The following is a 20,775-nucleotide window of genomic DNA, read 5'->3' on the forward strand; positions in this document are numbered from 1 at the left end:
CACATACAGGACTATCCATCTCTTTCTTTATCGATTAAAAAGTTGAACCATCTTCATTTGTTGCTTCGGAAAACCACACGACCTGGACATGGTATATGTGAATCACTATTAGTCGGCTGTTGGTGGTCCTGAGCAGCTGGCTGTAATAATCAGATTACAACGATGGGACGCCTATCAACTATGAAATATCTCTTCAGTAGGCAGAACAGCCATTTGCTTCTCGAGTAACGTGAACTCTTTGGTACACGTGGAATTGTTAGTCTCCAAGTTCTCGTTGGCCTAGTGACTCGAGACAGTTAGGTCCTTCTGATACTACCTATTATTCTTTGTGGTTATTTTGTTTTCTGTTCTGAAAATTTGTCGTTTAAATGTTGTTTATAATCTGGCGCGACCAAGTGATCCATCGTAAGCTGTACTTTTTTCACACTAATTATGTCTTATAATTTGCTTGTATTTCCCCTGTCTCTCGTTTTCGTTGTGGTTAAGAATGATAGTAAAAAATGGTTCTTCATGGCCATAAGTAATAATATGAAAGTGCTTCTCCCACGAAAACGGAAAGCAACATACATTGAAGACTTTCCTAAGCTCCCACATAGCCGAATGCTCACTCAGATAATTTTTCTCGAAACTAACACCACAGACGTCAAATTGTGGAAGTATTTTATAGTTAGAGAGGAGCACGCTGAGTCATCTACTGTCGTCGACGAAAACGTTATCGCGGCTTTGTCCTCGAAGCTAACTAACCTGATATTTACTTCTCCTCATTTCCTTATTGGATGCTAGATGATCGAGGATAGATGAATTCGTAGACAAAACACTCAAAAATTCGAATATCGTGCCAACTGAATCATGAGGCGGCCTGTGTGCAGCACATTCAGCTGGAGGACATCATAAACGAGAGATTCAATTGAGTCTCTCGTGAAAACCAAATTGATTTGCAAATGAGTGTATTTCTCGAAAACAGTGCAATTTGGGTTCAAGTGGAACATAAGGTTGACGGAAACTCGGAGACTGCGCCTACCTGATGAGCCCCAAGAAGGGCAAAACCGGTCGTGGGCTGTCGAAGAGTTTTCAGCAACCTTGTGAGTAGTTTCCTTTATGAAAAAGTTGACAGCTGATTCGGACCGGGCTTCACATCTAACGTACCAAACAGTCCCATATCTCACGTTAATACTTTTGCGGGATTAACATAAAAATTCGATTTTTCAACGCTCAAAAGATTCCCAGAGTCAAATCTACTTGAATTACTTGTTTTTGTCTAGCTTACATAGGGAAGAAGGTCAATGCATCTCATTGAGTGGTATGCCAGATTTGAATAAATCTGTCGTCAGTATGGTCGGATCGATTACTATCAGCCAACTTGAGTTCAACCCTGTGTGCGCACAAGTGATTTTCTGAAGCGCGCTTCCCGCTAGTTCTCAGTAACTGGTCTTGGAGAAATCGGTCATACACGAAATGACCAATCCAACATCTTATCTAAACAAACTCTGGTTGCGTGTAATGTTTCTGAGTTGCAATTAAACGAGCTCAGAGAGCTGTTTTCGAGACACCCATTCGCAGAACAAAGAATTAGGAATACTTCATATTCCGTAGGGGAACTGCTGCTCTGTATTTCTCTAGTTCTCTCAACAGAGGCGATCGGATGGCATCAACGGATAACTTATATTCGTTATAACTCATCAATTAATTGAACCATACTGTCACGGATGACGCACATTTAGTGACGTTTCCTAGATCGAATACTTCCGATTAATTGAATGGTGACCGGGATACCTTATTGGTCATGTGAATGGGTGAAAGGCATTTAGGACCGCGGCGAAGGGTGAAAACAATCCACGAGCCATTTAAGCCACTTTTACTTTCAGAAAGTCACTAGTGCAAAACGGATGTAAGAATATCAATTTCCCAATGAAAATCACATCATTCGTTTCGAAAGCACCACTGCAGTATGTTGCTTCGGAATTTGAGTGAACTGAGGGAAGCGCGTGTATGTGGGATCGTGATCCTTTCAAATTCCTCTTGGCATCACTTTTCCCATTGATACTCGTTGGGAATGCAGATGGTTATGGTGTGGTCCCAAAGCTAAATAAAAATGCTTGATTTGAATGCTGAATGAAGCGCTAGTAGGGAATGGATCGCACTTCGTAGTTCCGCACCCTTGTGAATTCTCACAACTAGCCCGTTCGAGACCCAGGCAAGTTAGAATTGCGTCCACTGTCACACAGAAGCCAGGGAACAATCGAGAGCTATGTGCACGAACCGTACTCACTTGTCAACTACAATACTTCCCTTTATTTGAAAACCATGTACGTAAACTCTCAGAGATTGGTCAGGAAGCTTTTCAATGGATGAAAAATCATACATGCTGGTCAGCTTTCCCAAAGTACTCGCTAGATTGCCTTAATCCCAGTGCGAATTCCGACCCGCCGCAGTTCACTCATTTTGGGCAGAGAGCCATGTGGCCTCATGCTTTTTCCAAAACCTTGACAAACTGAAAAATATGTTGTGTATGACAGCCGAGTACATGTTTCAAAAAACCCTTCACAGCCAGCCTAATATGCGAATTATTTCTTCGCAGTACAAACAGACAGTGGGCACCTGAACTTGGAAATAAGCTGACTCAGAAGCGACACTTGTATGTCAAAGAATGACAGTCAAACAATGGTTCAGCTGTGACACTCTTCCGGTGCCACCCGAAGGAGGCACGAGGGCCGAGATACTGCTAGATTTCCTAAGCCTAGACAGAAGTCGGGTTCGAGCGACGGACTTTCCGCTCAGTAAGTTTGCAGCCTAACTAATGAACCATCTCGAGATCGTAAGTCAAAGAAACTAGTCAGAGACCTTTCTAGTGGCCAAGTTGTTTGCTGAAATCGGCATATTTGTTGAAATCGTTTCGTCACTGGTGGAAATGACACCATCAGTCCGTTGATGCAGAGCGAAGCGGACCTGTGCGGTGAGTATCGGTGTGCGCAAGTTCTTATATAAGCTTGCGAAGGGACTGGACTTCGATTATGATTGGTCTCCCCGATTAATAATGTTACTGAGTATATTTTTCACTCATGTTCTGATTGATCGACCTCCAAGTGCTCTTTCAAGATGACCTCTGATGCGTACCCTATGACCTTTGCCTGACTAGTTCCGCCAATCGTCCTGTCGTCTGATCCGTTTGTCTGATGTTCGTTCCCGTGTAAGCTTCACGAATCTATCAGGCCTCTGCATCGTTCGGGTTACCGACATTTGTGCACCGGAAGGGTGCCGAGTTTGCTGTTTGAACTCAAAACTTTGCAAAATTCAAGTTGGAATCCCACACTACTGCTGTTAAATACAACCGAAGAGTGTAGCGGTCGTGAATACCTTGTGATTAGCCGAAGAGCATCCACAGTTAGTTTTGCATAGGAATTATTGACCTTGATTGAGAGCCAGCGAAATACTCTAATGCAGCCAAATCTCGTTCATCCGAACTTAACGATTCGTCCTGAGGAAAAGTGCAGTGCACTTTTTTGGTTGCGACAACATGGAAACAGTTCATCTTCGGAGGGATGAAAACTCACAAAAGTGGAACTTTCGAACAAGCCGATGTGAATCAGTGGGGAACAGAGTCTTCTGATAAACACCAAGAACACGGGTCAGTAGCTTTGGGGGTGAAATGCCCCCAGTAGAGTTTTCATCCGCTTCATCCTATACCCGTCGACCCGACACAAATCAATAAACCCGTTTTATGAGATATCGGTATTTCTTGTGTGTTTCGGTGAGGGGGATACGGGTGACTGTACAAAACCAAATGTGTCGGTTTACACAATGTGATTGATAAAGCAAACTTCACGAAAGAATATTCAGGTTTCTCACGTTCGTTCTCATGGATGCGTGTTTCGGTGCCGGAGCCCGAAATGAACACAAATGCGAAGGTCATGGTGGAATTTCGGGTTTGGTATCTGATTTACGGTGCTGGCATACGAGGACTGGAGGGAAAGACAACAGGTCAACTAGACAGTCTAATTCTATATTGGATCACCTGTAGTGTGATGATACCCACGTCCTAACGATGAGGACAGCATGGGGTTACAGGATCCCCTGGAAAACATGGTGATTGTGTCTTCCGGATGAAAAGATGCTCGCCCCATAGTTGTCCCTTCACCATAAGCGTTTACTGCCGGGTCGCTTGCACCTGGGGTGAGATAAGATTGACTGTCCGCTGGACAAGTAATATTCGACGTCCTATCGAGAGACAACTGAGTTCCGCCAGTGGTGTACATGTTTGTGGCATTTCTGTCTGCAGAACCTCTGTTAGAATGTCCATCTGATGGTTGTGTATCCGTAGATTTATTTGGCGATAGTTTAGAGGCCGCCGCGGCAGCAGCGGCTAATGTTACTGCTTTGATAATGTCCAACGCGGGTTGACAATGTTGTCTTGGGCCGGATTCCGGGTGATATGTAAATGTTAAGCCACTCGAATAGATTAGGCCGTCGTGTCGTACCAGGCTGATAGGCACCTGTTAAGGAAAAAAAGCGATAATGACAGTAACCGAATAGTTTATCGGTTTTCTGGGGCACAGTGCAGCAGTTAAGAACACCATAATCACAGTCTTGTTATTATCACGATACAAGCAGTACTAGTGTTCACGAGGAACTGTTCTCAAAAATAAAAAGCTATTTAGAACACATCACATGGTAGCTGATTCTTTCTGAGGATATCGATGTTGATGATCGCTACTCATTGTGGGCATGTACAAACACCCATGAGGCAGGCACGAACTTCATTACTGAGTTTGAACTCGACACACAGATGTGGTGCAAAGCGCAGCTCACCGCTTCGATACACCGGAACCGCAAAATGTGGCCAATTCATGGCGCTCTGAAGTTGGCGAAAGAATAAAATCTTAACTCTAAAAAGATGGCCTCCATATCTGTCATCCTAAAAATTTTTCCAAACTCATGTTCACCCAAACAACTCAGTACAAGGTCAAAGCCGTTTTGGATCCCTTCGACTATCCGTACAGTCGCTTCTTCGTACTTTTACCTGCAAGGATTCCGACTCATTCATACTAAATCTGTGTTCTGTCTGACCAGTTGTGTGCCGTAACCACAACCACCCGTGTCCGTTCTCTGTTCATTCCACCGTAGAAATGATCCCATCCCCTACCACTAAAACTATCTTTCAATGGCAATTTGAGATCCGTATGGTATGGTCGGTTGTGGGTTGTGCGTTCATGCTGTGAGCAGAGGCGATATCTTCTGTGCTGTGATGTTAGAACCAGGTGAAATACAGCTTCTCCAAACATGGCTATTTTGGCAACCCATCCGTTCGTGAACAACAGATGAAGAGGTGGTCATTGCGCTGAATGGACTCATAAGGGAGGTTCATTCAGCTCGCACTGCCTGAGTGGTGAGACACCTCAAACAGTACTGACTGATGAGTACCCCCATCACATTCCGAAATTTTTGCGAATTTGTGCGTGCGGGTACCGCATTCAAATAAGCATACATCAATGCCTGCTATGATCAGAGACCCGGGCTTTCCATGCAGTACGAAATATCACAAAAAGCGGCAACTGTCGGATACGGAGGAAACCCCAGCTTGTTCAATTTTTCTGCGAACACTTGGGACTATGTATGGTAGATAGCAGATTTTCCTATCGTTTTTACCATCTAACATTCTCTGAATCCAACACGGTTGATCAAATTGGAACGACCGTCTGCCTCAGCCAATCGCAGTTAATTCGAGTACTCAATGTAGGGGAGCGCTTTCATTTGCCTTTCCATACTGTTTCGATCCCTTCAAAAGCACATACATAAACTCGCGCACACCACTACTCAACGCACCTTCTACACACACCACAATTCAGGACTTCACAGCAACGTACTTATGATGTCACCCCGATTGATAGCGGAAGGTCTGCAACGAAATTGCCGAGCTCAGTGAACAAGTCAACCCCCAGTCGAACAGTAGCCTTTAACTACTAGCAAGGAAGGTCGCTTTATAGGATACGCACTACCGATCGTTTTCAGCGAGGAAGAAAAACCTGTACAGCGCTACCCGTCTTTCCAGCCTTCACTTGCAGGAAGAAATTTCCATCGGACTATNGAGGACTGCTGACCCAGTGCTTTGATATTTTCATGACCAAGCCACTGAACTAAAAGTCCACCGATGCGAGTGGTGTTCATAAAAGCTTGTCCCCAGTACGGGAATTATTCGATCATAGCCAGTGCAATCGATCAAGAAACATCTGAACAACTGTAATGTTAAACTGAAAGAACGACAGAAACCTCAGGAAATGGTGTGATTTTCACACAAAACCAGTACATGACTTAGGATTACAGTGTTATGCCCAAATTAAACACTTGGAACTGATCTCATACAGGTATCTCGGTTTTTCGAGAGTAGCTATGGAAAACGTCGGGAAATTGTGTTGGATGCCCCAGCACACATTTCGTGGCCTGATGAGAGCGTCAACTGGATACTCACCCTCCAATTTACAGGAAGTTTATGAGGCGATCTTTCTGTTAGTGATTACGGCATCCGTCGGTGTCTAGTGCGTTGAGAATAAGCTAAGGGGGCACACCTAATCAGATGACCAACTTTCGTTGCAAACCAGTCGGAGTGAAGATTCAATAGTAAATTGTAGGGAGGAACATGTGGAAAAATTACCGATAGCTTCAGAATCAGAAGCACGAAAAAGGTATATCAGTCTCGAGAACGAAGAACGTTTCCTCCCAGCATAAGGAAACAGAATTTTCTGGGGTGAATTAAAAGAGAGTTCATCAGAACGGAGAGAACTTTTAACCGGATTCGTTTCAAGCTGTACCGTCATACAAATGACTTGAAATCAACGAAATACACTCATTCGCAAACAATTTTGGCGAGTGACTCATTTAGAACCCAGCTGCATCTCTCGGTTTTGATGTTTTTAGGAAACTGAATGTATACCGCGATATCTCGTCTCGAGTAGCGACTGAAACATGAGGCGTCCTGGTGCTGCACATTCAGTTGCCTGGAAACACCAAAACCGAGAGATTCAGCTAAGTTCCAGGTGAGTCTCGCAAAACCAAATTTGTTTGCAAATGAGTGTACTTCGCGAATTTCGTGCAATTTTGTTTCAAGTATAACATAAGGTTGACAGAAACCCGGTGACTGCGCCTACCTGATGAGCCCCAAGAAGGGCAAAACCGATCGTGGGCTGTCGAGGAGTCTTCAGCAACCTTATGAGCAGCGCATTACAAAAAAGGACTTGAAATTAAGTTTTCCCCGCAAACTTTTGCGGTTTGTCGTGTCGGAGTTGTTCTCAATACATCATCTGACTTATGCCTATCGGTAGTGTGTGTGTATGTGTAAAAATAAGTCAGACGCAGATACCTACAGAATCCATGACGTTGCACCCTTATTTGTCTAGTCCCCTGAAAAAAAATAGATTAGGCGAAGAACTCCCATGGGATTCACCCTTCGGATAAGCAGATTGCCAGTTAAGCTTTACTTGATATAAGGCTTTCGATCTAAAGGAAGATCAAAACTTGGAATTCATTCTCCTAGAAGTCGAAAACGTGAGAAATATAAGTGTGTTGTGTTTGATGTTTGTGTCTGATGTTTTACAGATCATGGGTAAGTCACACTGAGTAGAAGAGGGAGAAGAGAGAGTAGAAGAGGATTATGGCATCTATTATAGAATTCAGCCTAGATACTCCTTGAGGACGGAGTTACGACGCACCATGGATCTCACATGCAGTCAAAAACGATGAGGGACAGAAAATAACTCACCTCCAGAGCCTGCTGTATGTACTTCCAATCTTGAAAAAACTCTGATATGTCTGGCACAAAACAAAGTAGTAGTTCTTCACACCGATAAAACGTTTGGGCGGGCACATCCCCAAACCACACTTGAAGTCGTGGACTGAAATTTTCTCCAACCAGTTCAACCATTGCCACGTCCCCACCGCCGTTGACTCTCATGTCTCTCACTAATGGGACTGGAGTGACCGGTGTTGTGATCAAAGGTAGCTGAGATGGACGCAGATCCGATATCGTCAGACGACTCGGTTCGAACCAGCGGTACTCCGCTCGATCCGTACTAATGATCGTCCAAGCAGCTGAGTCGTTGATAATCTCTCGGTTCGGATTGTCTTCACAAGCGGCTGCGGGAAGCTGTACAATCTTATCCTGAGACAAGCATAAGTACATGCGATCGGTGTCCTTCAAGTGGAACGCACATTTGTGCAACTGACTCACTGGGTCATCCGCATCCAACAGCACTGTTGTTTTATCAACTTTACGTACGATCTGTAATAAGAGGTGCACGCGGGGAGGAGAATTCGTACGATTAACCACGGCTAACAGATCAGAAGTCAGAGCAAGATGCGAGAGAAACTAAAATTGAAACGCTCAAACAGCAACGCGCTGATTAGGTTATTCTGCTTGTACAAAAAATTTGGACAGCTGCTCAGATTTTAGGCAACAGACTTATACGTCGAATTCGACTGCCACTTGATCCCCGAACCAGGTCGAGTTCGACGCGATTATAAATAAACCGATGAGATAATGGTGAATAATTTTTTTTAGCAAATTGCGCATATTTTTTCCCTTTCCGATGGTGTTTTTCTATAATTCGTGCCTAAGTACACAAGCAATCTATCGCTTGATGTGTAGTTGATTATTTTCTGAGTCAACCACTTGATATGGATTCCGTGATTGAAGAGTGAGTGGCGCTATGTCCTGTCTAAATGAGATATAATCGCTTTGCTGATCAATCGCTTTTTACTGGAATGTTAGGCTTTCAACCACATCCCGGGAGGTTGCAGATTCTAATCTCCCCGGAATTTCGTGAGATAAACGTAGCTGCTGATTAGTAACAGCTGTACAGTGCTCTTCGGCTTTTCACGATGGGTTGGCTTCACTTACATTGGCGCAACTCAACTGGAAACTTCTGGAATAGCCTCAACGAGTGAAAACTCATTTGTAACATCTATTTGCCAATCTTGTTCTTCAATGTATTCTTTCACTTCTTATACGCTTTTCTCATAACGTAAACCAGAGATATTGATAAAACCGTCTTGTGAACACACTTTATTCAGACCAAATCTACTTTAGATAGAAGTTTCCGCACAAGCGAATGATTTTGGTCAGTTCTATGGGTGTTTTCCCTCAATAGGAATCATCGTATAAACACCTTTGGGTCTTTCCAGAAACATATTCATAGGATAAGTTTTTTAATGTAGTTTCTGGCGATGATGTGGAATATAGGTAGCTCGGCTGCGCTGCTTGGTTGTAGGTCTGCTCGTCAAGGTCGATGAACAGACCAACGACCTTATGTAGTTTCTCCCAGACAATGAATTGAACATTCCAAAGAGGTGAAAGAAATAACAACACCAAAGTTGGCCTGGTTGATGGATTTGTTTTAACAACCCCTAGCTACGAAAACACGTGTCAATTGTTACAGTATTTGGTTCCACAACAGAATGGTCGTTATGCATGTTATCGAGGCACTCAATCATCGCGTGACTCAACGAGTAATTATTTATTCATTTTTATGTAAAAGGAGCACGAACTTTTCGTGTCTGGTGGAAGGTTACGTAACCGGTATTTGTCTATTTTCGTATGCATTAAACCTTAAACATGCGAATGATGATAGCTTTGTTCTGCTTTGGACTTCCGGTCCAACTCGAGCAAATTTAACGTAGGACAAGACAGAATCAGAAGATACTCCTCAATTATTTATCTTCACAAGTAGATGTTCATGCCGAAGTTACAGCGGACGTGATTGTTTACTTTGGTTTCTATTTTTACGGCTACAAGCACCGTCACCAATATCAACTTTATTGCTAGCATTCAGCTACTTACCTGTTTTTTTCAAACTATAGAGTAATCGCGGGACTGAATCCACACAGCTTTGACCGAAGAGAGGGAACAACTAACGAAATCAGCTCATTTGCAGATTGCGTAGTTGTTAATGAAAGACGCAACTGAACCTCTCGTTTGTGATACCCCTCAAGCAAATGTACCGCACAAAGGTACTGTCATTTTTCGGCTGCTAGATTAATCGAGTTATCGCAGTACGGATTTCCAGCAGATCATACTACTCATGGGGTTGCTGAAAACTCGTCGGCAGCTCGCTACCGGTTTCTTCAGCAGAAGCAGCAGCTATACGCAGTCCATTAGTTACCACTACCCTTATGTTCCACTTGAACATTAGATTTCATGTTTATAAAGAACAGCTGAGTCTCTCATTAACAACAGCGTCATCCGCAAACGACGGTCGGGTGTTCAAGTAGGCCGCAAGACTGGTGAAAACTCGGGGACCATTTGATGAATCGGTAGAAGGATAAAACTGTTTGTAGACTGTCGAGGGGTTTTCAACAACCTTCTCAGTAGTATGTCCTACCAAGAGAAAATGAACTATTGTTCCATCAGTTCCCATCCATGTTGAAACAACTAGATATCAGTCGCTTCGAAGGTTGGCGCCAATCTTACTAGTTAACGTGGTTCGAAGTTTCAACCGAAATTACTTTTCTCTCTATTGTGAGCCGTGATCCAGAAAAGCTCACCTAAAGCCCGACAAATGTATTCCGTAGTAGTTATTTGCATAGATTTCATGCAAACAATGTTCGGTAGTGCCATGTGTTTTCAGTATGATGTTCTAGGACTCCACATCAAATATGACGGCAAACTACCTCTGGAACAGATAAAAAGTTTTCGTCTCTTCGGTAAGCCGGAAGATTCCGGTAGTTTTGGTCGTTCCAAAATGGCGGCATTGCTGAGGAAGGTACTTCTAACATCAAGGTTATCTGCTTCTCTTCCAATGCGAGTTTACAAGGTAGTCTGCAGAGAAGACAGACGCTCCGTGGATGTGAACATTTATATCTACCAGTTAATATTTCTACTTCCTGACCACCATCGCGTTGTAGTGACCTGCCCTATACCTCGTTTTGCGATGGATGGAAACGTAAGGCGGCTGTGTTATCCTCATTCCATTTTTCACTTATCTGCGAACTCTCTAATCGTCATACCTGGATGCTATCTGATAATCGAATGCCAAAAAATCAATGATGGGGGTAAATAATATGCACAAATCTGGCCCCACTCCAATGCATTTGAAGAAACTACCTTGAATCTCACTCACTCTTACCTACCGAAAAGACCGGCGGGCCCAATCGAAGGTGATTCTTGAAGAGAGTAAAAAGCTCCCATGAGAAGTAAACTGCAACTTGATTGGTAACACTGCCCTAGAGGGTTGTACCCAGTTTCTAACAAAAAACACCGTCCCTCAGATGATACAGTTATCTCCGCTAATCTCCACTGAGCAGTTCAAACCTGCACAAAAGCACTAGCCATATTCAGACAGCCAACAGCACTAATAAGTCTAATCCAGGCAAACTCACCAGACGGGGCAATGCCATTCCGGTCTCCGAACAGACCAGCTTCACTGTGTGTCCGTAGTGAATGTATCCGTCCTGGACGGTAAACTGTTCTGCTTCTCCCTCATCATCTGCCAAGAGATTTATCGTGAAGGCTCCCCACCGGCTTGAACTGGCATGGAAACTGGCATCTTCAACATGCAGATAGCGAGTACTTACGGTCTGCGAGCGAAGCCGGTTGAACAGTGCGACTTTGGTGCCCGAAGCGATACACACTGAAACAACAAACAATTACAGCGGCTTGCGAGTCATCCAATTCTGAATGTGATCTACTAGGCTGGGTGAGTAAACGAGCCTACAAGTGGTAGTCATGCAGTAGACGATTATTCTGACATCATGTCACAAGCAGGTTTCATGGCATTCTCTAGTGTGGACCTCTTCAAACAGAGCTATGTTCCTTAGTAGGAAAAATAAAGTGTACAAATAGAAACATAAAATATTAACAAATCAAACGTAAAACAAATAAAAAATATAAACCGCTCACCCGTGTTGGGAGTTGCCAAATACCATCTAGTCTACTCTCAGTATTATCATCCGCGCACAGTTTACTTTGACTTTGAAGAATCTTAGAAGTGTACTGCAATACTATTTTAGCAGAACTGGGACACTCTGATCCAGCGCAACCCTGAGTGGGGCTGCCTTAGTCCGATCAATGAGTTGGATAGTACGTCGTATTGACAGACAGTAGCTTAGTTTTTCATTTTATGTTTACTACTTAGATGTTTTCAGTAGGATAAACATGTTTCATAATTGCGCGGTCAGCGGCTGCTTTCTGCATCGATGATCTATGTCAAGCCGCCCATCAGGAATAGACTCTTAGCGTAACTGGTAATCAAAGGTCACCTGACAGATTAATCTACACACACATGTGATAGATCTGAAGGATAGCTAAACACCCTGTATAACTGGGACACTAGTTCTGTCGTGCATGAGCCAAGCTATAAGTCTGACTGACGAGCTCAGAATAAGGTCTGGTAGTTCTTTCTTTGACCCCATAAGACCTCTCTATATGGTGCCCCCAAAATAAAGTCCTTGTACACCCTTGTCCCCGGTCATTTCAGCTGCCTTTGCTACCGTATATCCATAGCTACTCAGAGAATTATGGTTAGGTAGAAACAAAAGCCAGAGAAACGATCCACTGTAAAACAAGAAAAGCGGCTCAGTCTGAGTTACTACGCTTGCCTTTGTTCCAAATAAATCTACAACGAGATTACCCGAGAAACCATGTGAAATACAACAATCTAGTCAACTGTACGTGAAGCGTCTTTTTTCATCTATTCTGCAATACTACTATTCTTCTCTTTCGTGTATGATAATTTGCCCAAAGCTCAATCAGTCCATAAGCAAGTACACAGCTGAAGCAAGTAGCTCAACCGCGGAAAACATCGAATACCACCAACTGTGGTGGCTCGGTCATGTGCTATGCATGCCAAAACATCGTCTACCGAGACGAGTGCTGTTCCCCGTGCCCCCGTCAGAATGACGCAAACTGTGAGATGGGCAGTGAAAGAGATTATGAAGTGCCTAGGTGTTGGTGTGGACCGAGACGTGTTCCCCGTGCCCCCGTCAGAATGACGCAAACTGTGAGATGGGCAGTGAAAGAGATTATGAAGTGCCTAGGTGTTGGTGTGGTCTACCCTTCTAGATGGGATCCTCCTTGCACTTAACTGCAGGTATTGATGACTAACCAATGTCAGTGGTGTTTGCGCCGTCAGTTGCTCTTCGGATTATCTGATTGAGGTGTAGGCACCTCAGAATGCTTGTCATAGACTAGCATCTGTTCCCTCCCTCATCCACTCATTTCTCTTCTCCTCAATCAAAGTCTTTAAATATATTACATAAACTATGTAGTCGTACGGCAGTAAAGCTGAAAGTACTGCTGAAATTGCGAGTTGTCCGGTTGGTGCGATTTGAGAGAACCGCACGCACGTACACAAATCCCAAAATAGCACAGCGCACATCTCGGACCACACATACTCAGTCAAAGTTTAACATGTCCAAAATTCATGAGATACTGTTTTATCCGTTATCATCAGAGAAGAAGGATGCTGATTGTGAATAAGTCCGTCACTAGGAGTTGCAGTGTGAAGTTCTTATTCCCTTCACATAACTCCCGAGTCTTCGAATATTCGCACGGCTGGCACAGACTTTATGTTTCGTTTTGTCACTAGCCGACTGAGATGGACAAGATTACCTGGGATCTTGGGAAGGCGAATGCTTTGTTTATGCATCAGCCTGATGTCAAAGGCCCATCGCTGAAAACAGTCACTGAAACTAAGTGGAAAATCGGTTATCTGTGCATCACTTTGAAAGAACAAGTAGTTCGGTTCAACCTCGAAAGAAAGGTTCCGGAGAACAGCCACATTTGGAGCGGTCTTTCACAATCAAGCGACGGTCAACTCAACGATGCGCTCTTAGACGACCAAGTAATACGGATGTAGCCATATCGCAATCAGTACTTACTGGGAATCGACTCCAAATCACATGGTTCCCAATGGGTGTATCTACTTGCCATATCAAATGTACACTGTTTGATGCAGTTCGTGAGAGGCTACTTCACTGCGTCAAACTAGAAACGAATAATATAATTGAGGCAGTAGTGGGTTGCAGAATCATCGGCTTCGTGAATGCTATCTACAGACAAGATGATTATGGCTATTTGTCCAGCTGACTAGCAAACCTTTTCAGTGGTAAATTCTGATAAATTCAGATCTTTCGCTGGAGCAGCCACGGTGTTATCGGCAAGCAAACCAAAGAGTCTTATTATGGGAAATTGGCGAGACGGCCTATTTACTACCGGGACGAACTCATAGGACTGAGGATTCGTTCGATCCATCTGCCCCCCCCCCCAGATGGCTACCTGTCCACGCTGACTAGCAAACCTTTTCAGTGGTAAATTCTGATAAATTCAGATCTTTCGCTGGAGCAGCCACGGTGTTATCGGCAAGCAAACCAAAGAGTCTTATTATGGGAAATTGGCGAGACGGCCTATTTACTACCGGGACGAACTCATAGGACTGAGGATTCGTTCGATCCATCTGCCCCCCCCCCCTCAGATGGCTACCTGTACACAACGAGGCTTCGTGGATGCCAACCTGTCGCTTGTTCTTCTCCGTGTTTCGATAGTTCAAGCCGATGGCTTTTCATAGCTGCGCTTGGGTGTGCATGAATTTGCGACTCCATAGGCTTCGTGTTCTTTGTCTTCAGTGGATCTACAGCCTGCTTAACATTTCATGGTGGACATCCGAGCAATATTCCTAATGACTACGGTTCATTTACTGTATGCGGCTACTTACAATCAGTGTTCTTCAAAGACTGCTTCTTTTTGCTAGGTTTGGAGATCACCTTGATTCGCCGTGAGTGAAACTGGCCTAGGTCTCTGCCACTCGGATAGAACATTTTCAGCATGAGCATAAAATATTTCCGCTTGTCCGAATCGGAGATAAACAGAGTTTTGGCATTCGAGTAGTCACGTCCTCTGTCCAAATTCAGTTGAACCATTTCTTGTGGTGAACTCGTGCCACCGATGCCCATAAAAGCAAGTAACTGTGAGATAGAATCGAAGGAAAGGGAGGAGTCACTGACAAGAAACGGATGCAAAACACAACCAAATCCGCTGCAAATCATTCTCTGTTGGTCATCATACAGTCAGAGGAGGCATGCACGATGATTTAACAGGCAGTAAAACAATTAGCTTTAATTTTGTCGGTGATCGTTACACTATGAATCGTTTGTTCTCTTTATCCAGTTTTTACTTCGATACGGAATGATCCCCCGGCATAAACTATTCCCCTAAAGTTAGGCCACCCGCTAAGCAAAACCACCCGATTAAATTTCTGAAAGACTTAGCTTTCAGTTGATATCCTTTGAGGGACACATCCAGTCCCAGTAAAAGTCGCTTCTAGAGTCTCCTGGATGTGACAAAGATGGATTGGTTTTTCATGTATTCCAGATTCAAGTAAGTGACTGACTAGTAGCGTTGAAAACAAGTTTGTTGTAGAGGTACTTTGGGCCCCCAAAACGTAATTGTTGTTTGCATGTAGCTCAACTGCATTAAGGCAAGGAAAACAGTGGTTCTCACCACAACCAATGTATTATCTTCTCTGGAGAGTGTTCATCAACACCTACCACCTCTTGGTACAACACACCGGAGGAAAATCCCGCGGCCGACTTTTGATAGAGACTGTTATATATGAGAACAACAAGACGAAATCAGGGTGGAATGACTTTAGTATACCCATCAAGCCGTACAAACCAGTGCAAAAAGACAGTTCAGTCTGTTTATCAAGTGGACTTGGGAAGACCATCCAATACGCCTGAGGGGTATCAGGGAGCATTTCAGTTAAGCTGATTAGGTTGAAAGCAAAAGTACACGAATTCTGATAGACCATGATTACTGGTGCAATAGGTCCCGTGCTTGAAAAAGTTAATTAGTGGGCTTAAATAACCCAATGTGACCAAACCCTCGCAGATCTCTTGATGAGTTCATCTCCTGGTGGAAAACTGTATAAAAGTAATTGACTTACGATCGACACACGAACTGGCTTTGACTCAGACGCGAGACTACGGCTCCATTTCAAAAGGTTTTAGTGAAACAGTAGAACTTCTAATCGCAAACTCTCGCCTTTAAAATGGTGTTTAGTTTTGAGCTAATAAAACAAACCTTATAAAAAGATCTATAGAGGGCGACCTTGTCACGCGGGCGGAATAATTCCACTAGCTTCATTCACTCATTCCACTATTGTACGAATTCAAGCCCATTTGCTCTTACGGTCTGTCAAAGTGTCACACAACAGTAAACAGGAAAAAGGCAACGTTGCATAAAGTTCGGTGTACGGGACTGATTAATGATACGTTAGAAGAACCTGTGAACGCCGCTAGTAGCTTCAATGGAGATACCTGACGGTTTTCACTCCATCTGTGTATCGCATTGGTCAATGTAGAGTTTTTATAAATGTGATATACTGAATAGTGAGGAGAAGCACAGAGCATTTACCAAGCCCTTAAAAACCGAAACGAAGATTGTGGTCTGAAAAAGACCGTTCCATGAGACATTACGCTCCACTTAGTACTCACTAGGGTGACGATGGTAGGGCCAGGTATGTGAACACAAAAAAGTGTTACTACTGAACACATAGTAACATCTGCACATCTGTGATTTGCGTTATGAAAACAATATATAATCAAGCAACAGAGACAACGGTCGAATTTTTTTCAAGATGAGTTTTGACTTTTGAATCTTTATAAGGGTTCGCGGGCTCCCATTTTGGTTGCTAAGGCCAGTTTAGCAGAACGGAAACATAAGGTGGTTTTGGGGATCCGTTAGAGGTGGCCTCTTTTCCAAACCCAACAAACAGCGCACTGAAGATGTCGCCTCGAATGGTGACGAAACGTTTGCAAATCAGTTGCCAAGCTCGGTGAACAGACCAACAGCCACCCGATCCATTACCAACTTTTTTTATAAAGTTTGAGCGTAAGTTTTCTCGCAAAATGGCCATGCCAAAATTTCGATGAATACAATGAAGACAATCTCCTGACAGACTAACTAACCTGTGATGCGTCTGAACTTCCTAGGGCTGAACTGGCCCCGCTCATCTGACCGGAGGCGGAGGGAACTAGACAGGGATAACTGACTTGAGGAAGGGTAGAACACGACGGAATTTCATGCCCACTTCTCTGATCGCTTCCAGATTCCAATTCACCGGAGTTCGCGCCGTCACTTAGGGACATCTGTTTATCGGGGGTTATGCCCCAACCTTCTCCTCGCAAATAAACACAAGGTGGTGGACAGAAAAACCTGTAAGAAGTAAAGGAATGGGGACAAGATAAATTTGTTGGGCAAAAATCATTCACACCATATGCGATCATGACTGTGCTGTAGAATTATGTAACTGATTTGGACAAATTTACGATAGTCCTGTACAGTTATTCCCCTGGTCCAACAAGTTTTCCCATGATCGTCAAGTCCGTCTACAGCAGTCAGACACACCAGCCGTCCATCCACCTGGCAAGTCCCATCATTTTTCCTGACGATTTTAAGCTACTTTTGGCGCGCAGTAGTATGAAGTAGTTGCAACTATCAGTCGACCAGGTATGGTGTATCGATGTTATGAGTCCGCTGGTGGGCTACAGCAGGTTTTGGCATTCGGTGAACTGATACGAAGTCACAGTAGAAGGTGGGAGTTACCAAAGTTTTCTACAAACCCCAAGACAACTACTGTAGATGCAGTCCTGTTCCAACCCGACTGTGCTTGGCTTCTGGGTTTTTACCTTAATCGCCTTTATCTAGTTCTTCCTAGCTACCCTTTTACCAGTCCATTTTCAACGTAAAAGTGAAAGACTCCATGATATGTCTAAAAAATTTCAGTTTGGTGGGCAGAAAGGCAGCATGATTTAAAATTTCTGCCTGATAGATCCAGTTCAGAGCTACACTTAACATAATGTTGTGGTTGGACTGAAAAGGGCTTATAAAACAATCCTGAAAAACCCCTTTTGACTTTTCTATTCACCTGATTAAAGCAAGTACGATGGAGGTACTGTTGGAACTGTTACTCGGACCCGCACATGTGGTTCTCGATTACTCGAATCCATAACACTGAAAACGTACTACACACGGCTCCGCTGCACTGTCCCAAATTTATATGCCCGTGATCTTCCGAAGGGCGAGAGTATCTTTGTTTCATTCGAAACTACCACGGTCGTACCAAACACTGATTGTATAAGTGGGGTACAAATCCATGCTTCAACTATTTCACTGTTTGTGGTGATGATCTTCTTAGTGATGGTTCTGAATAAGGTCATGTAATTTTAGACGTTCCAACGTGACGGAAATCCTGCAGGAATCAAATTGTAACGCGCATAAGACTCATCGATTCACCAAACCAAAAGGCGGGTGACAAAGTTGTTCACAAGAGCTACTCGCTTGGCTATGGTCATAACAGCCTGAGAATAGATAGTTGTTGATAGAAGGTGTCCTATTCGGAATCAAGGCTACGGCTGTTTGGTGCATATCCAGAAACTAAAAACAAAGAACTGAGAGCATTTCAGTTAGTGCGGCTTTGTATGAAATTGACGAACGAACGGTACGGAGACGGTTATTTGTGAGGATCCATTCGAGTAGGGAGGTCTGGGGCTCGGAAGCCGAGTGCCACACCAAGGCCAGCGCAGCCTACTGCAGCAGTTCCAGAATCTCCTGAGTTGGATGGACAACGCCTGGACAACCGTAAGCCCAATTATCATACTTGGATTTGAAAATGCAGCGTATATTAATGGATAAATTTCCAGGAACACTCGCTAGAGCAGCTTGCTGACCAATTGGTCTTTTAAAGGCTACGATAAAATAGGAAATCAACATTTGAGAAGCGATAGTTGTGGTGGTGGCGTACTTTGAGTCACTCTAGTAAGTATAAGACTGATATGTTTATAGCCGAGATCTGCTTTGAAATATAGTAAGAAGGAAAGTAGGAGATAATAGTGAATAAAGATGGAAAGTCCAGCGGTAGATTGTTTTCGCTTAATGGCCCTGCTCTATGAGGTAAGTAAGGTGACCCGGATGCTGACACCACGCGACGGCCAATATATTGCCGTCCATGGATCTATGCAGAACGAGATGATAATTCTGTTAACACAATTAACACTTTCTTGAGTGCGATAGCATATATTTGTTGCGCCGTTCCCCAGCCTAATGTTTTGTCATTTAAGCGGCAATTAATTCCTCGTTCTTGTAGCGACAGAATCGCAATCGTTCGTTCACGTAAAGTATGACCTTGAACTGACCACACTTTCTTCAAACTGCAGTGGCTTATTTTCCATGCTGAAGGTTCCCCATATGAAGACACTGACCATAGATTTTGAGTGAAAATTGACAGGCATTAATGCGTTTGTCAGAGGCGTCTAACAACTTGAAGTAAGGTATGGTATAGATTCTTACTTTCGTACCATAGCCCTGCGGTCTTTAGATGAACCTTGCTTTTTCGACAATATCATTTTGGGGCTTTGTATGAACTCGTTGAATACAAGGTGGATTCAACATGAGACAACGTCAGGGTGCCAAAACCTGGACAGAAGGACGATTGGAGTCCTCAAGACCTTGGCTTAGAAGCATCATCATAATGCAGCGACAGTGGACGTAGGACAACCACGGTAGTCCGGCTTTTAAGGAACACTTTGTCAAGCATGTTCCAAATCATAACCTGGAGGTCATGGGACTCTTTTTCTGACCTTTCCTGACTGACCAACTTGGCATGGGACACTGGGTGAATAAACAATCGCAGCACGGTTAGGTTCGGTCGCTTTGAGGTTTTTTTCAGTCCTATTCATTGGAAGTCAAAAGAGCCTGTTATTCAGTAAACAACTTCGTTAAATGAAAATTCCAATTCCATGAACCGAAGTTGACCGCCATAATTAGCGTTTCACACACTAAATAATTAACCAAAGGGGCCAAGCTCCTCTGTGTACGCGTCCAGGGATCATATAAGATGCCTAATTATGGGCGTTAACCTGCCATCGTTCTGCAAAAAACAATTAGCCATCAATTTTGGTTGTGCAACCATTCCTGCGCACAAGACAGTCGGAAACAATCAGAAACGGACTAATTTTTTCTAAGGAAAATCGGTATGCATAAAGACGACAATCCAAAACGAAAGAATCCTCAGTTTGTACGAGGATTTCTCCTCACAAGGAGCTTCCTTGCAAACGGTATTGGTCAAATGACAACGCGGTAGGTTCAGTCAAAGCGGAGTTTTGCAGATACCTTGTAACAGTTGCAGAAGTCTCGCTACATCCCGTGAAGATCGCCACTAAACGGCAAAAGTCAGTGTGCAGTGGTGAGCTTAACTCATTCAGTCCAATATGACCAATCTGTGTGCCTGTTCACATTTGGTGGTATCTGTCGTCCGGCCAAAATCAGGCTTCAGCAGATGACTCCGCACAGTATGCAACACTGGGTGCCGCATCACTGTGCTCACTTAAGTCACCCTATGTCAAGCTCTGTCACTTGCTCATAAGCGATCCACTATTGGTTCCCTCTATGCTGGTTTGCACGTTGGCCACTCAACACTACAGTGACGTAAACCACAAAAAGCACGGGAGCAATTTGGTGCTGATACTGGCTCAAGCCTAGCAACGAATATCACAAATCACTTGGAGGAACTGCACTAGCTCGGTCAACCCGACTAGCTAGTGAACAGCGGTAGAGTGATCTTACTAGCGCACCCAGTTTCGAATGAGAAATAAAGCTGAGAAACTTATCACAAAGGAATGTACTCACAAGGCCGCGGAAAACTCTTTGACAGCCCACGACCGGTTTTGCCTTTCTTGGGGTCCCACAGATTCGCTTCAGTCTCTCGGTCAACCCGACTAGCTAGTGAACAGCGG

The 20,775-nt window shown here is 43.9% G+C and overlaps 1 protein-coding gene across 1 annotated transcript in view; it reads right to left on the reverse strand.

The window, feature by feature from the left end:
• Positions 1 to 818: 818 nt before the first annotated feature.
• Positions 819 to 20,775, reverse strand: part of T265_00485 (hypothetical protein) — a gene marked incomplete at both ends in the record, with an annotated part of 75,498 nt that continues 55,541 nt past the window's right edge. Inside the window, 6 exons of the mRNA XM_009164289.1 lie at positions 819 to 1,129; positions 4,034 to 4,490; positions 7,751 to 8,269; positions 11,365 to 11,615; positions 14,697 to 14,946; positions 16,951 to 17,197. Of these exons, the coding sequence (XP_009162553.1) occupies positions 819 to 1,129; positions 4,034 to 4,490; positions 7,751 to 8,269; positions 11,365 to 11,615; positions 14,697 to 14,946; positions 16,951 to 17,197 (2,035 nt within the window). The remainder of the gene's footprint in view (positions 1,130 to 4,033; positions 4,491 to 7,750; positions 8,270 to 11,364; positions 11,616 to 14,696; positions 14,947 to 16,950; positions 17,198 to 20,775) is intronic.

The sequence above is a fragment of the Opisthorchis viverrini genome (assembly GCF_000715545.1).
Source record: "Opisthorchis viverrini unplaced genomic scaffold opera_v5_5, whole genome shotgun sequence".
In the NCBI taxonomy this organism is placed as follows: Eukaryota; Metazoa; Platyhelminthes; class Trematoda; order Opisthorchiida; family Opisthorchiidae; genus Opisthorchis; species Opisthorchis viverrini.